The sequence below is a fragment of the Oncorhynchus nerka genome, linkage group LG12 (genome assembly GCF_034236695.1).
Source record: "Oncorhynchus nerka isolate Pitt River linkage group LG12, Oner_Uvic_2.0, whole genome shotgun sequence".
NCBI lineage: Eukaryota > Metazoa > Chordata > Actinopteri > Salmoniformes > Salmonidae > Oncorhynchus > Oncorhynchus nerka.
The window spans coordinates 7,538,172-7,556,339 of NC_088407.1; the positions used below are offsets into that span (position 1 = coordinate 7,538,172).

The following is an 18,168-nucleotide window of genomic DNA, read 5'->3' on the forward strand; positions in this document are numbered from 1 at the left end:
CACACTCTATACTGGTACCAACACACTCTATACTGGTACCAACACACTCTATACTGGTACCAACACACTCTATACTGGTACCAACACACTCTATACTGGTACCAACACACTCTATACTGGTACCAACACACTCTATACTGGTACCAATACACTCTATACTGGTACCAACACACTCTATACTGGTACCAACACACTCTATACTGGTACCAACACACTCTATACTGGTACCAACACACTCTATACTGGTACCAACACACTCTATACTGGTACCAACACACTCTATACTGGTACCAATACACTCTATACTGGTACCAACACACTCTATACTGGTACCAACACACTCTATACTGGTACCAACACACTCTATACTGGTACCAACACACTCTATACTGGTACCAACACACTCTATACTGGTACCAATACACTCTATACTGGTACCAACACACTCTATACTGGTACCAATACACTCTATACTGGTACCAACACACTCTATACTGGTACCAACACACTCTATACTGGTACCAACACACTCTATACTGGTACCAATACACTCTATACTGGTACCAACACACTCTATACTGGTACCAACACACACTCTATACTGGTACCAATACACTCTATACTGGTACCAACACACTCTATACTGGTACCAACACACTCTATACTGGTACCAACACACTCTATACTGGTACCAACACACTCTATACTGGTACCAACACACTCTCTATACTGGTACCAATACACTCTATACTGGTACCAACACACTCTATACTGGTACCAATACACTCTATACTGGTACCAACACACTCTATACTGGTACCAATACACTCTATACTGGTACCAACACACTCTATACTGGTACCAATACACTCTATACTGGTACCAATACACTCTATACTGGTACCAACACACTCTATACTGGTACCAACACACTCTATACTGGTACCAATACACTCTATACTGGTACCAATACACTCTATACTGGTACCAACACACTCTATACTGGTACCAACACACTCTATACTGGTACCAACACACTCTATACTGGTACCAATACACTCTATACTGGTACCAATACACTCTATACTGGTACCAATACACTCTATACTGGTACCAACACACTCTATACTGGTACCAATACACTCTATACTGGTACCAATACACTCTATACTGGTACCAATACACTCTATACTGGTACCAACACACTCTATACTGGTACCAATACACTCTATACTGGTACCAATTTACACACACAATTTTGATCAAACTATATTTACAACATTACTCTTTCAACATCTATTGAAATATAAAAATGGATCACGCAACATTTTCAAACTTTCCCAGACATGTATGAACTACTAATCCCATATAAAACCAAGAACATGTTTCAAATCCCAATATACAGGTACAGATTTAAAAAGTACAGCCCTGAGTTATTTATTGTACAATGGGAGAAGGAAATGTGCAAAAGGGTTCTAGATGGCTACGGAACTGGAATGTCGGTGGGATGACATTCTAACTGAATTCTAGAATAGAACACTGGGGATGAATGGCTCCGGAACTGGAATGTCGGTGGGATGACATTCTAACTGAATTGTAGAATAGAACACCCTACAGATCCACTACTATACTGTTTATAGCTATCCTTATCTACTGAGTCCCAAGGTATTCAGCTCTATGTCTCGAGGTAGACAGTAGAGTAAAGCCTTATCTACTGAGTCCCAAGATATTCAGCAAGAAAGGAACGTTTAGTTACATTACTGGTGTGTGTGTGTGTGTGTGTGTCGACATGACTAGACAGAATTTCTGCACTTCTTCTTTCTTCCCTCGTTTATCTGGAATCGTCCTCGAATCTCTCTCTCCTTCCATCTCTTCTCTTTTATGTTGGAGTCAACCTGAGTGAGAGATAGAGACAGACAGAGGAGCCAGTCAGAGGAGAGAGTCAGAGGAGACAGACAGAGGAGACAGACAGAGGAGACAGACAGAGGAGACAGGCAGAGAAGAGAGTCAGAGGAGACAGACAGAGAAGAGAGTCAGAGAAGAGAGTCAGAGGAGACAGAGGAGACAGACAGAGGAGACAGACAGAGGAGACAGTCAGAGGAGGCAGTCAGAGGAGACAGAGAGGAGACAGACAGAGGAGACAGTCAGAGGAGACAGTCAGAGGAGAGAGTCAGAGGAGACAGACAGAGGAGACAGACAGAGGAGACAGTCAGAGGAGATAGTCAGAGGAGACAGACAGAGGAGACAGACAGAGGAGACAGTCAGAGGAGACAGTCAGAGGAGACAGACAGAGGAGAGAGTCAGAGGAGACAGTCAGAGGAGACAGACAGAGGAGACAGTCAGAGGAGACAGAAAGGGGAGACAGACAGAGGAGACAGACAAAGGAGACAGACAAGACAGTCAGAGGAGACAGAGACAAACAGAGGAGACAGACAGAGGAGACAGCGGGAGAGAAAGAGAGGGATTTATTAGAAGAAGAGAAAAAAGAGGGAGAGAAGGATGAGAGGAGAGTGACTTACGTCCTGAAGCGTGTCATGATCGTGGCGACCATCTTGTCTGTGATTCCAGGACAGAGGTCTTCAGTCAGTCTGATATTTCTCTCCAACTCCTCTATAGCACGTCTCTGTTCATCCCTGTCCCTGTGATCAAACTTCAGCTACAACATAAAGTACTGGTCAAAAGGTTGGAGACTCATTCATGGGTTATTCTTTATTTTTCACATTCTAGAATAATAGTGAAGACATCAAAACTGTGAAATAACATATAATAGTACAAATAAAGAAATGTACATTAACACTGTCTGAACATACAAACATGTGTACCTCTGAGAAGACTGGAGAGATGACTGTGGATAAACTGTGCTGGTCCTGGGGGGGGGAGAAAGAGAGACAGAGACAGAGAGAGAGAGGCAGAGAGAGACAGAGACAGCAAGAGAGAGGCAGAGAGAGAGAGAGAGAGAGACACAGAGAGAGAGAGACAGAGAGAGAGAGAGAGAGAGAGAGAGAGAGAGAGAGAGACACAGAGAGAGAGAGACAGAGAGAGAGAGACAGAGAGAGAGACAGAGAGAGACACAGAGAGAGAGAGACAGAGAGAGAGAGAGACAGAGAGAGAGACAGAGAGAGAGAGAGAGACAGAGAGACAGAGAGAGAGAGAGAGAGAGACAGAGAGAGACAGAGAGAGAGAGAGAGAGAGAGAGAGAGAGAGAGAGAGAGAGAGACAGGAGAGAGAGAGAGAGACAGACAGAGAGAGAGAGACAGACAGAGAGAGACAGAGAGAGACAGAGAGAGAGAGAGAGAGAGAGAGACAGAGAGAGAGAGAGACAGAGAGAGACAGAGAGAGAGAGACAGAGAGAGAGAGAGACAGAGAGAGAGAGAGACAGAGAGACAGAGAGAGACAGAGAGAGAGAGAGAGAGAGAGACAGAGAGAGAGACAGAGAGAGAGAGAGAGAGAGAGAGACAGAGAGAGACAGAGAGAGAGAGAGAGAGAGAGAGAGAGAGAGACAGAGAGAGACAGAGAGAGAGACAGAGAGAGAGAGACAGAGAGAGAGAGAGAGACAGACAGAGAGAGATTAACTAGGGATGTTAACTAGTATATTCTAAGTGCAGATGAACCAACTGACTCCACTGGTTACCTTCCTGCCGTCCTTATCTTTCTTCCGTATGGTGGTGAACGACCACGCGGGTTGAGATGGACTGTCCTCCTTGTTACTGGACTCACTGAGGAGAAGAATGAGAGGGTTAAACACACACACACACAACCACCCCCCCACCCAGACCTACCTATCGTCGTCTGAGCTAGAGTCGTCATCGCTGTGTTCTTCAGTCTTCCATCTCTTCAACCTGTCAATCAGTTCAGTCAGATAGGAAGTCCTCTTACAGTTTTTCTCTATGAACTTATGTTTTAACAACTCTCTGGCTGAGGGTCTCTGGAGGGAGAGGGGAGGGAGGGAGGAGAGAGGGGAGAGAGGAGGGAGGGGAGAGAGGAGAGTGGGGAGAGGAGAGAGACAGAAGAGAGAGAGGAGAGAGAGAGAGGGGGAGAGAGGAGGGAGGGAGAGGAGAGTGGGGAGAGGAGAGAGAGAGAAGAGAGAGAGGAGAGAGAGAGAGAGAGGGGGAGAGGGAGGGAGGAGAGAGGGGAGAGAGGAGGGAGAGAGGAGAGAGGAGAGAGGGGGAGAGAGGAGAGGGGAGGGAGAGGGGAGAGAGAGAGAAGAGAGAGAGGGGAGAGAGGAGAGGGGAGAGAGGAGAGAGAGAGGAGGGAGAGGGAGAGAGGAGAGAGAGGGGAGAGAGGAGAGGGGAGGGAGGAGAGAGAGGGGAGAGAGGAGGGAGGGGAGAGAGGGAGGAGAGAGAGGAGTGGGGAGAGGAGAGAGAGGGGAGAGAGGAGAGGGAGAGAGAGGGAGAGAGGAGAGAAGAGGGAGAGGGAGGGGGAGAGAGAGAGGAGAGAGAGAGAGAGAGAGAGAGAGAGAGGAGAGGGGAGGGAGGGGAGAGAGGAGAGAAAGAGAGAGAGAGAGAGGAGAGAGAGAGAGGAGAGAGAGAGGGTAGTAGGAAAAAAATAGAAGGAGAATTGTGTAGAGAAGCAAAATATATTATTTTCTGTTCACACAAATTCAACCAGCAGGTGGCAGCAACAAGCAAGATTTTTCACCACAGGGTGAATATTTGTATTTGCTCCATTCCTAACAACCTTTCACACTGTGGAGGAATCTCAGATATTCTCTCCTCAAATGCATTTTGAGAAAGAGACAAGGAGATGAAAGGACAAGAGGATGGAAGTAAATTATATATATATACACACACACACACACACACACACACACACATATATATATAGACCCATGGACACACCCTCCCAATGTACTGTACTTACGAAGACTGGATCCTTATTGAGACAGGAGTCTGTGAAATCTTTGAAACTCTTAGAGAAGTCTTCCCCGAGGGACGGAGGACTGCTCTTAGGGATCAGGAAGAGAACTTTCATAGGGTGTATGTCACTGTTAGGAGGCTCTCCTTTAGCCAGCTCTATAGCTGTTATACCTAAAGACCAGATATCAGCCTAGAGGGGGTAGGGGGTAGGGGGGAGAGAGAACAGGAGCCATTTAAAAAAGAACAACAACCATAAGGTTCATTGCATATCACTGTTAGGAGGCTCTCCAGATCTGATACCAGATAACAGATATCAGCCTAAATTACAGACCTATAGATACTCAGATACACTCCATTATATAGACACTCCATTATATAGACACTCCATTATATAGACACTCCATTATATAGACACTCCATTATATAGACACTCCATTATATAGACACTCCATTACATAGACACTCCGTTATAGACACTCCATTACATAGACACTCCATTATATAGACACTCCATTATATAGGCACTCCATTACATAGACACTCCGTTATATAGGCACTCCGTTATATAGGCACTCCATTATATAGGCACTCCATTATATAGGCACTCCGTTATATAGGCACTCCATTATATAGACACTCCATTATATAGGCACTCCGTTATATAGGCACTCCATTATATAGGCACTCCATTATATAGACACTCCGTTATAGACACTCCATTATATAGACACTCCATTATATAGGCACTCCATTATATAGACACCCCGTTATAGACACTCCATTACATAGACACTCCATTATATAGACACTCCATTATATAGACACTCCATTATATAGGCACTCCATTATATAGACACTCCATTATATAGGCACTCCATTATATAGACACTCCGTTATAGACACTCCGTTATAGACACTCCATTACATAGACACTCCATTATATAGACACTCCGTTATAGACACTCCATTATATAGACACTCCATTATATAGGCACTCCATTCTATAGACACTCCATTATATAGACACTCCATTATATAGACACTCCGTTATAGATACTCCGTTACAGACACACACAGAGGAGGGAAGTCTCCCCTGACTGGCATATGAAGTTGAACCACACCACCCTCCTAGACAGTCAACCACACCACCCTCCTAGACAGTCAACCACCCCACCCTCCTAGACAGTCAACCACACCACCCTCCTAGACAGTCAACCACACCACCCTCCTAGACAGTCAACCACCCCACCCTCCTAGACAGTCAACCACCCACCCTCCTAGACAGTCAACCACATCACCCTCCTAGACAGTCAACCACATCACCCTCCTAGACAGTCAACCACACCACCCTCCTAGACAGTCAACCACACCACCCTCCCAGACAGTCAACCACACCACCCTCCCTCCTAGACAGTCAACCACCCCAACCTCCCAGACAGTCAACCACCCCACCCTCCCAGACATTCAACCACACCACCCTCCCTCCTAGACAGTCAACCACACCACCCTCCCTCCTCCTAGACAGTCAACCACACCACCCTCCCTCCTAGACAGTCAACCACACCACACACCCCCTAGACAGTCAACCACCCCTCCCTCCCAGACAGTCAACCACCCCACCCTCCCAGACAGTCAACCACCCCACCCTCCCAGACAGTCAACCACACCACCCTCCTAGACAGTCAACCACCCCACCCTCCTAGACAGTCAACCACCCCACCCTCCCTCCCACCCCACCCTCCCAGACAGTCAACCACACCACCCTCCCAGACAGTCAACCACACCACCCTCCCTCCTAGACAGTCAACCACACCCACCCTCCCTCCCAAACAGTCAACCACACCACCCTCCCTCCCCTAGACAGTCAACCACACCACCCTCCCTCCCAGACAGTCAACCACACCACCCTCCCTCCCAGACAGTCAACCACACCACCCTCCCTCCCAGACAGTCAACCACCCCACCCTCCCAGACAGTCAACCACACCACCCTCCCAGACAGTCAACCACACCACCCTCCTAGACAGTCAACCACACCACCCTCCCAGACGGTCAACCACCCCACCCTCCTAGACAGTCAACCACCCCTCCCTCCCAGACAGTCAACCACCCCACCCTCCCCCCAGACAGTCAACCACCCCACCCTCCCAGACAGTCAACCACACCACCCTCCCAGACAGTCAACCACCCCACCCTCCTAGACAGTCAACCACACCACCCTCCCAGACAGTCAACCACCCCACCCTCCCCCTAGACAGTCAACCACCCCTCCCTCCCAGACAGTCAACCACCCCACCCTCCCAGACAGTCAACCACCCCACCCTCCCAGACAGTCAACCACACCACCCTCCTAGACAGTCAACCACCCCACCCTCCCAGACAGTCAACCACCCCACCCTCCCATACAGTCAACCACCCCACCCTCCCTCCTAGACAGTCAACCACACCACCCTCCTAGACAGTCAACCACCCCACCCTCCCTCCTAGACAGTCAACCACCCCACCCTCCCAGACAGTCAACCACCCCACCCTCCCAGACAGTCAACCACCCCACCCTCCCAGACAGTCAACCACCCCACCCTCCCTCCTAGACAGTCAACCACACCACCCTCCCTCCTAGACAGTCAACCACCCCACCCTCCCTCCTAGACAGTCAACCACCCCACCCTCCCAGACAGTCAACCACCCCACCCTCCCAGACAGTCAACCACCCCACCCTCCCAGACAGTCAACCCCCACCCAACCCTCCTCCCCAGACAGTCAACCAACCCACCCTCCTAGACAGTCAACCACCCCACCCTCCTAGACAGTCAACTACACCACCCTCCCTCCTAGACAGTCAACCACACCACCCTCCCCCTAGACAGTCAACCACACCACCCTCCTAGTCAACCACCCCACCCTCCCTAGACAGTCAACCACCCCACCCTCCCTCAACCAGACAGTCAACCACACCACCCTCCCTCCTAGACAGTCAACCACACCACCCTCCCTCCCAAACAGTCAACCACACCACCCTCCCTCCTAGACAGTCAACCACACCACCCTCCCTCCCAGACAGTCAACCACACCACCCTCCCTCCCAGACAGTCAACCACACCACCCTCCCAGACAGTCAACCACACCACCCTCCCAGACAGTCAACCACACCACCCTCCCTCCCAGACAGTCAACCACCCCCCACCCTCCCAGACAGTCAACCACCCCACCCTCCCAGACAGTCAACCACCCCACCCTCCCAGACAGTCAACCACACCACCCTCCTAGACAGTCAACCACACCACCCTCCCAGACGGTCAACCACCCCACCCTCCTAGACAGTCAACCACCCCTCCCTCCCAGACAGTCAACCACCCCACCCTCCCAGACAGTCAACCACCCCACCCTCCCAGACAGTCAACCACACCACCCTCCCAGACAGTCAACCACCCCACCCTCCTAGACAGTCAACCACACCACCCTCCCAGACAGTCAACCACCCCACCCTCCCTCCTCGACAGTCAACCACCCCACCCTCCTAGACAGTCAACCACCCCACCCTCCCAGACAGTCAACCACACCACCCTCCTAGACAGTCAACCACCCCACCCTCCCTCCTAGACAGTCAACCACCCACCCTCCCAGACAGTCAACCACCCCACCCTCCCAGACAGTCAACCACCCACCCTCCTAGACAGTCTAGTACACCACCCTCCGAGACAGTCAACCACACCACCCTCCTAGACAGTCAACCACACCACCCTCCTAGACAGTCAACCACCCACCCTTCTAGACAGTCAACCACACCACCCTCCTAGACAGTCAACCACACCACCCTCCTAGACAGTCAACCACCCCACCCTCCTAGACAGTCAACCACACCACCCTCCTAGACAGTCAACCACACCACCCTCCTAGACAGTCAACCACACCACCCTCCTAGACAGTCAACCACCCCACCCTCCTAGACAGTCAACCACACCACCCTCCTAGACAGTCAACCACACCACCCTCCTAGACAGTCAACCACACCACCCTCCTAGACAGTCAACCACCCACCCTCCTAGACAGTCTAGTACACCACCCTCCGAGACAGTCAACCACACCACCCTCCTAGACAGTCAAACACACCACGCTCCTAGACAGTCAACCACACCACCCTCCCTCCTAGACAGTCAACCACACCAGCCTCCTAGACAGTCAACCACACCACCATCCTAGACAGTCAACCACACCACCCTCCTAGACAGTCAACCACACCACCCTCCCTCCCAGACAGTCAACCACACCACCCTCCCTCCCAGACAGTCAACCACACCACCCTCCCTCCCAGACAGTCAACCACCCCACCCTCCCAGACAGTCAACCACACCACCCTCCCAGACAGTCAACCACACCACCCTCCCTCCCAGACAGTCAACCACCCCACCCTCCCAGACAGTCAACCACCCCACCCTCCCAGACAGTCAACCACCCCACCCTCCCAGACAGTCAACCACACCACCCTCCTAGACAGTCAACCACACCACCCTCCCAGACGGTCAACCACCCCACCCTCCTAGACAGTCAACCACCCCTCCCTCCCAGACAGTCAACCACCCCACCCTCCCAGACAGTCAACCACCCCACCCTCCCCCAGACAGTCAACCACACCACCCTCCCAGACAGTCAACCACCCCACCCTCCTAGACAGTCAACCACACCACCCTCCCAGACAGTCAACCACCCCACCCTCCCTCCTCGACAGTCAACCACCCCACCCTCCTAGACAGTCAACCACCCCACCCTCCTAGACAGTCAACCACACCACCCTCCTAGACAGTCAACCACCCCACCCTCCCTCCTAGACAGTCAACCACCCACCCTCCCAGACAGTCAACCACCCCACCCTCCCAGACAGTCAACCACCCACCCTCCTAGACAGTCTAGTACACCACCCTCCGAGACAGTCAACCACACCACCCTCCTAGACAGTCAACCACACCACCCTCCTAGACAGTCAACCACCCACCCTCCTAGACAGTCAACCACACCACCCTCCTAGACAGTCAACCACACCACCCTCCTAGACAGTCAACCACCCCACCCTCCTAGACAGTCAACCACACCACCCTCCTAGACAGTCAACCACACCACCCTCCTAGACAGTCAACCACACCACCCTCCTAGACAGTCAACCACCCCACCCTCCTAGACAGTCAACCACACCACCCTCCTAGACAGTCAACCACACCACCCTCCTAGACAGTCAACCACACCACCCTCCTAGACAGTCAACCACCCACCCTCCTAGACAGTCTAGTACACCACCCTCCGAGACAGTCAACCACACCACCCTCCTAGACAGTCAAACACACCACGCTCCTAGACAGTCAACCACACCACCCTCCCTCCTAGACAGTCAACCACACCAGCCTCCTAGACAGTCAACCACACCACCATCCTAGACAGTCAACCACACCACCCTCCTAGACAGTCAACCAACCCACCCTCCCAGACAGTCAACCACACCACCCTCCATCCTAGACAGTCAACCACACCACCCTCCCAGACAGTCAACCACACCACCCTCCCTCCTAGACAGTCAACCACCCCACCCTCCCAGACAGTCAACCACCCCACCCTCCCAGACAGTCAACCACACCACCCTCCCTCCTAGACAGTCAACCACCCCACCCTCCCAGACAGTCAACCACCCACCCTCCCTCCTAGACAGTCAACCAAACCACCCTCCCCCTCCCAGACAGTCAACCACCCCTCCCTCCCAGACAGTCAACCACCCCACCCTCCCAGACAGTCAACCACCCCACCCTCCCAGACAGTCAACCACCCCACCCTCCTAGACAGTCAACCACCCCACCCTCCTAGACAGTCAACCACCCCACCCTCCCAGACAGTCAACCACCCCACCCTCCCTCCTAGACAGTCAACCACACCACCCTCCCTCCTAGACAGTCAACCACCCCACCCTCCCTCCTAGACAGTCAACCACCCCACCCTCCCAGACAGTCAACCACCCCACCCTCCCAGACAGTCAACCACCCCACCCTCCCAGACAGTCAACCACACCACCCTCCCTCCTAGACAGTCAACCACCCCACCCTCCTAGACAGTCAACCACACCACCCTCTCCTAGACAGTCAACCACACCAGCCTCCTAGACAGTCAACCACCCCACCCTCCTAGACAGTCAACCACACCACCCTCCCTCCCAGACAGTCAACCACACCACCCTCCCTCCTAGACAGTCAACCACACCACCCTCCCTCCCAGACAGTCAACCACACCACCCTCCCTCCTAGACAGTCAACCACACCACCCTCCCTCCCAGACAGTCAACCACCCCACCCTCCTCAGACAGTCAACCACACCACCCTCCCAGACAGTCAACCACACCACCCTCCCTCCCAGACAGTCAACCACCCCACCCTCCCAGACAGTCAACCACCCCACCCTCCCAGACAGTCAACCACCCCACCCTCCCAGACAGTCAACCACACCACCCTCCCTCCCAGACAGTCAACCACCCCACCCTCCCTAGACAGTCAACCACACCACCCTCCCTCCCAGACAGTCAACCACCCCACCCTCCTAGACAGTCAACCACCCCTCCCTCCCAGACAGTCAACCACCCCACCCTCCCAGACAGTCAACCACCCACCCTCCCAGACAGTCAACCACCCCACCCTCCCAGACAGTCAACCACCCCACCCTCCCAGACAGTCAACCACCCCACCCTCCCTCCTAGACAGTCAACCACCCCACCCTCCTAGACAGTCAACCACCCCACCCTCCCTCCTAGACAGTCAACCACCCCACCCTCCCAGACAGTCAACCACCCCACCCTCCCAGACAGTCAACCACCCCACCCTCCCAGACAGTCAACCACCCACCCTCCCAGACAGTCAACCACCCCACCCTCCCAGACAGTCAACCACCCACCCTCCTAGACAGTCAAGTACACCACCCTCCGAGACAGTCAACCACACCACCCTCCTAGACAGTCAACCACCCCACCCTCCCTCCTAGACAGTCAACCACCCCACCCTCCCAGACAGTCAACCACACCACCCTCCCAGACAGTCAACCACCCCACCCTCCCTCCTAGACAGTCAACCACACCACCCTCCCTCCTAGACAGTCAACCACACCACCCTCCCTCCTAGACAGTCAACCACCCACCCTCCCTAGACAGTCAACCACCCCACCCTCCCTCCTAGACAGTCAACCACCCCACCCTCCTAGACAGTCAACCACCCCACCCTCCCTCCTAGACAGTCAACCACCCCACCCTCCTAGACAGTCAACCACCCCACCCTCCCAGACAGTCAACCACCCCACCCTCCCTCCTCCCAGACAGTCAACCACCCCACCCTCCTAGACAGTCAACCACACCACCCTCCCAGACAGTCAACCACCCCACCCTCCCTCCTAGACAATCAACCACCCCACCCTCCCAGACAGTCAACCACACACCACCCTCCTAGACAGTCAACCACACCACCCACCCTCCCAGACAGTCAACCACCCCACCCTCCCAGACAGTCAACCACCCACCCTCCCTAGACAGTCAACCACCCACCCTCCCAGACAGTCAACCACACCACCCTCCTAGACAGTCAACCACCCCACCCTCCCTCCTCCCAGACAGTCAACCACCCCACCCTCCCAGACAGTCAACCACACCACCCTCCCTCCCACCCACCCTCCTAGACAGTCAACCACCCCACCCTCCCTCCTACAGTCAACCACACCACCCTCCCTCCTAGACAGTCAACCACACCACCCTCCCTAGACAGTCAACCACCCCACCCTCCCTCCCAGACAGTCAACCACCCCACCCTCCCAGACAGTCAACCACCCCACCCTCCCAGACAGTCAACCACCCCACCCTCCCTCCTAGACAGTCAACCACCCCACCCTCCCAGACAGTCAACCACACCACCCTCCTAGACAGTCAACCACCCCACCCTCCCCCTAGACAGTCAACCACCCCACCCTCCCAGACAGTCAACCACACCACCCTCCTAGACAGTCAACCACACCACCCACCCTCCCAGACAGTCAACCACCCCACCCTCCCAGACAGTCAACCACCCCACCCTCCTAGACAGTCAACCACACCACCCTCCCTCCTAGACAGTCAACCACACCACCCTCCCAGACAGTCAACCACCCCACCCTCCCTCCTAGACAGTCAACCACCCACCCCTCCCAGACAGTCAACCACACCACCCTCCCTCCTAGACAGTCAACCACCCCACCCTCCCTCCCAGACAGTCAACCACACCACCCTCCCTCCTAGACAGTCAACCACACCACCCTCCCTCCCAGACAGTCAACCACACCACCCTCCCTCCCAGACAGTCAACCACCACCCACCCTCCCAGACAGTCAACCACCCCACCCTCCCAGACAGTCAACCACCCACCCTCCTAGACAGTCAGTACCCACCCTCCGAGACAGTCAACCACACCACCCTCCTAGACAGTCAACCACCCCACCCTCCCTCCTCCCAGACAGTCAACCACCCCACCCTCCCAGACAGTCAACCACACCACCCTCCCTCCTAGACAGTCAACCACCCCACCCTCCCTCCTAGACAGTCAACCACACCACCCTCCTAGACAGTCAACCACCCCACCCTCCCTCCTAGACAGTCAACCACCCCACCCTCCTAGACAGTCAACCACCCACCCTCCCTCCTAGACAGTCAACCACACCACCCTCCTCCTAGACAGTCAACCACACCACCCTCCTAGACAGTCAACCACCCCACCCTCCCTCCTAGACAGTCAACCACCCCACCCTCCTAGACAGTCAACCACCCCACCCTCCCAGACAGTCAACCACCCACCCTCCTAGACAGTCAACCACACCACCCTCCTAGACAGTCAACCACACCACCCTCCTAGACAGTCAACCACACCACCCTCCCTCCAGACAGTCAACCACCCCACCCTCCTAGACAGTCAACCACCCCACCCTCCCAGACAGTCAACCACACCACCCTCCCTCCTAGACAGTCAACCACACCACCCTCCTAGACAGTCAACCAACCACCACCCTCCTAGACAGTCAACCACCCCACCCTCCCAGACAGTCAACCACCCACCCTCCCAGACAGTCAAGTACACCACCCTCCGAGACAGTCAACCACACCACCCTCCTAGACAGTCAACCACCCCCACCCTCCCTCCTAGACAGTCAACCACCCCACCCTCCCAGACAGTCAACCACACCACCCTCCCAGACAGTCAACCACCCACCCTCCCTCCTAGACAGTCAACCACACCACCCTCCTCCCAGACAGTCAACCACACCACCCTCCCTCCTAGACAGTCAACCACACCACCTCCCAGACTCCCAGACAGTCAACCACCCCACCCTCCTCAGACAGTCAACCACCCCACCCTCCCAGACAGTCAACCACCCCACCCTCCCAGACAGTCCCACCCCACCCTCCCAGACAGTCAACCACCCCACCCTCCTAGACAGTCAACCACCCCACCCTCCCTCCTAGACAGTCAACCACCCCACCCTCCTAGACAGTCAACCACCCCACCTCCCTCCCAGACAGTCCCACCCCACCCTCCCAGACAGTCAACCACCCACCCTCCCTCCTAGACAGTCAACCACACCACCCTCCTCCCAGACAGTCAACCACCCCACCCTCCCTCCTAGACAGTCAACCACCCACCCTCCCTCCTAGACAGTCAACCACCCCCACCCTCCCTCCTAGACAGTCAACCACCCCACCCTCCCTCCTAGACAGTCAACACCCACCCTCCCAGACAGTCAACCACCCCACCCTCCTAGACAGTCAACCACCCACCCTCCCTCCTAGACAGTCAACCACCCACCCTCCTAGACAGTCAACCACACCACCCTCCTAGACAGTCAACCACACCACCCTCCTAGACAGTCAACCACCCCACCCTCCTAGACAGTCAACCACACCACCCTCCTAGACAGTCAACCACACCACCCTCCCTAGACAGTCAACCACACCACCCTCCTAGACAGTCAACCACCCCACCCTCCTAGACAGTCAACCACACCACCCTCCTAGACAGTCAACCACACCACCCTCCTAGACAGTCAACCACACCACCCTCCTAGACAGTCAACCACCCACCCTCCTAGACAGTCTAGTACACCACCCTCCGAGACAGTCAACCACACCACCCTCCTAGACAGTCAAACACACCACGCTCCTAGACAGTCAACCACACCACCCTCCCTCCTAGACAGTCAACCACACCAGCCTCCTAGACAGTCAACCACACCACCATCCTAGACAGTCAACCACACCACCCTCCTAGACAGTCAACCAACCCACCCTCCCAGACAGTCAACCACACCACCCTCCATCCTAGACAGTCAACCACACCACCCTCCCAGACAGTCAACCACACCACCCTCCCTCCTAGACAGTCAACCACCCCACCCTCCCAGACAGTCAACCACCCCACCCTCCCAGACAGTCAACCACACCACCCTCCCTCCTAGACAGTCAACCACCCCACCCTCCCAGACAGTCAACCACACCACCCTCCCTCCTAGACAGTCAACCAAACCACCCTCCCTCCTAGACAGTCAACCACCCCTCCCTCCCAGACAGTCAACCACCCCACCCTCCCAGACAGTCAACCACCCCACCCTCCCAGACAGTCAACCACACCACCCTCCTAGACAGTCAACCACCCCACCCTCCTAGACAGTCAACCACCCCACCCTCCCAGACAGTCAACCACCCCACCCTCCCTCCTAGACAGTCAACCACACCACCCTCCCTCCTAGACAGTCAACCACCCCACCCTCCCTCCTAGACAGTCAACCACCCCACCCTCCCAGACAGTCAACCACCCCACCCTCCCAGACAGTCAACCACCCCACCCTCCCAGACAGTCAACCACACCACCCTCCCTCCTAGACAGTCAACCACCCCACCCTCCTAGACAGTCAACCACACCACCCTCCCTCCTAGACAGTCAACCACACCACCCTCCCCTAGACAGTCAACCACACCAGCCTCCTAGACAGTCAACCACCCCACCCTCCTAGACAGACAACCACACCACCCTCCCTCCCAGACAGTCAACCACACCACCCTCCCTCCTAGACAGTCAACCACACCACCCTCCCTCCCAGACAGTCAACCACACCACCCTCCCTCCTAGACAGTCAACCACACCACCCTCCCTCCCAGACAGTCAACCACCCCACCCTCCCAGACAGTCAACCACACCACCCTCCCAGACAGTCAACCACACCACCCTCCCTCCCAGACAGTCAACCACCCCACCCCAGTCAACCACCCCACCCTCCCAGACAGTCAACCACCCCACCCTCCCAGACAGTCAACCACACCACCCTCCCAGACAGTCAACCACCCCACCCTCCTAGACAGTCAACCACACCACCTTCCCAGTCAACCACCCCACCCTCCTAGACAGTCAACCACCCCTCCCTCCCAGACAGTCAACCACCCCACCCTCCCAGACAGTCAACCACACCACCCTCCCAGACAGTCAACCACCCCACCCTCCGAGACAGTCAACCACACCACCCTCCCAGACAGTCAACCACCCCACCCTCCCTCCTAGACAGTCAACCACCCCACCCTCCCTCCTAGACAGTCAACCACCCCACCCTCCCTCCTAGACAGTCAACCACCCCACCCTCCTAGACAGTCAACCACACCACCCTCCTAGACAGTCAACCACCCCACCCTCCCTCCTAGACAGTCAACCACCCACCCTCCCAGACAGTCAACCACCCCACCCTCCCAGACAGTCAACCACCCACCCTCCTAGACAGTCTAGTACACCACCCTCCGAGACAGTCAACCACACCACCCTCCTAGACAGTCAACCACCCCACCCTCCCTCCTAGACAGTCAACCACCCCACCCTCCCAGACAGTCAACCACACCACCCTCCCTCCTAGACAGTCAACCACCCCACCCTCCCTCCTAGACAGTCAACCACACCACCCTCCCTCCTAGACAGTCAACCACACCACCCTCCCTCCTAGACAGTCAACCACCCCACCCTCCTAGACAGTCAACCACCCCACCCTCCCTCCTAGACAGTCAACCACCCCACCCTCCTAGACAGTCAACCACCCCACCCTCCCTCCTAGACAGTCAACCACCCCACCCTCCTAGACAGTCAACCACCCCACCCTCCCAGACAGTCAACCACCCCACCCTCCCTCCTAGACAGTCAACCACCCCACCCTCCTAGACAGTCAACCACACCACCCTCCTAGACAGTCAACCACTCCACCCTCCCTCCTAGACAATCAACCACCCCACCCTCCCAGACAGTCAACCACACCACCCTCCTAGACAGTCAACCACACCACCCACCCTCCCAGACAGTCAACCACCCCACCCTCCCAGACAGTCAACCACCCACCCTCCTAGACAGTCTAGTACACCACCCTCCGAGACAGTCAACCACACCACCCTCCTAGACAGTCAACCACCCCACCCTCCCTCCTAGACAGTCAACCACCCCACCCTCCCAGACAGTCAACCACACCACCCTCCCTCCTAGACAGTCAACCACCCCACCCTCCCTCCTAGACAGTCAACCACACCACCCTCCCTCCTAGACAGTCAACCACACCACCCTCCTAGACAGTCAACCACCCCACCCTCCCTCCTAGACAGTCAACCACCCCACCCTCCTAGACAGTCAACCACCCCACCCTCCCAGACAGTCAACCACCCCACCCTCCCTCCTAGACAGTCAACCACCCCACCCTCCTAGACAGTCAACCACACCACCCTCCTAGACAGTCAACCACTCCACCCTCCCTCCTAGACAATCAACCACCCCACCCTCCCAGACAGTCAACCACACCACCCTCCTAGACAGTCAACCACACCACCCACCCTCCCAGACAGTCAACCACCCCACCCTCCCAGACAGTCAACCACCCACCCTCCTAGACAGTCTAGTACACCACCCTCCGAGACAGTCAACCACACCACCCTCCTAGACAGTCAACCACCCCACCCTCCCTCCTAGACAGTCAACCACCCAGCCCTCCCAGACAGTCAACCACACCACCCTCCCTCCTAGACAGTCAACCACCCCACCCTCCCTCCTAGACAGTCAACCACACCACCCTACCTCCTAGACAGTCAACCACACCACCCTCCCTCCTAGACAGTCAACCACACCACCCTCCCTCCTAGACAGTCAACCACACCACCCTCCTAGACAGTCAACCACACCACCCACCCTCCCAGACAGTCAACCACCCCACCCTCCCAGACAGTCAACCACCCACCCTCCTAGACAGTCTAGTACACCACC

The 18,168-nt window shown here is 55.3% G+C and overlaps 1 protein-coding gene across 2 annotated transcripts in view; it reads right to left on the bottom strand.

The window, feature by feature from the left end:
* Window positions 1-723: 723 nt before the first annotated feature.
* Window positions 724-18,168, bottom strand: part of LOC115124169 (serine/threonine-protein kinase 26-like) — a 48,411-nt gene continuing 30,966 nt past the window's right edge. For both annotated transcript variants that reach the window (XM_065025199.1, XM_065025200.1), the window contains 6 exons: window positions 4,861-5,046; window positions 3,780-3,925; window positions 3,632-3,716; window positions 2,823-2,867; window positions 2,520-2,656; window positions 724-1,895 (listed from right to left, as the gene is read on the bottom strand). In XM_065025199.1, coding sequence (XP_064881271.1) covers window positions 1,880-1,895; window positions 2,520-2,656; window positions 2,823-2,867; window positions 3,632-3,716; window positions 3,780-3,925; window positions 4,861-5,046 — 615 coding nt within the window. In that variant the 3' untranslated portion in view covers window positions 724-1,879. The remainder of the gene's footprint in view (window positions 1,896-2,519; window positions 2,657-2,822; window positions 2,868-3,631; window positions 3,717-3,779; window positions 3,926-4,860; window positions 5,047-18,168) is intronic.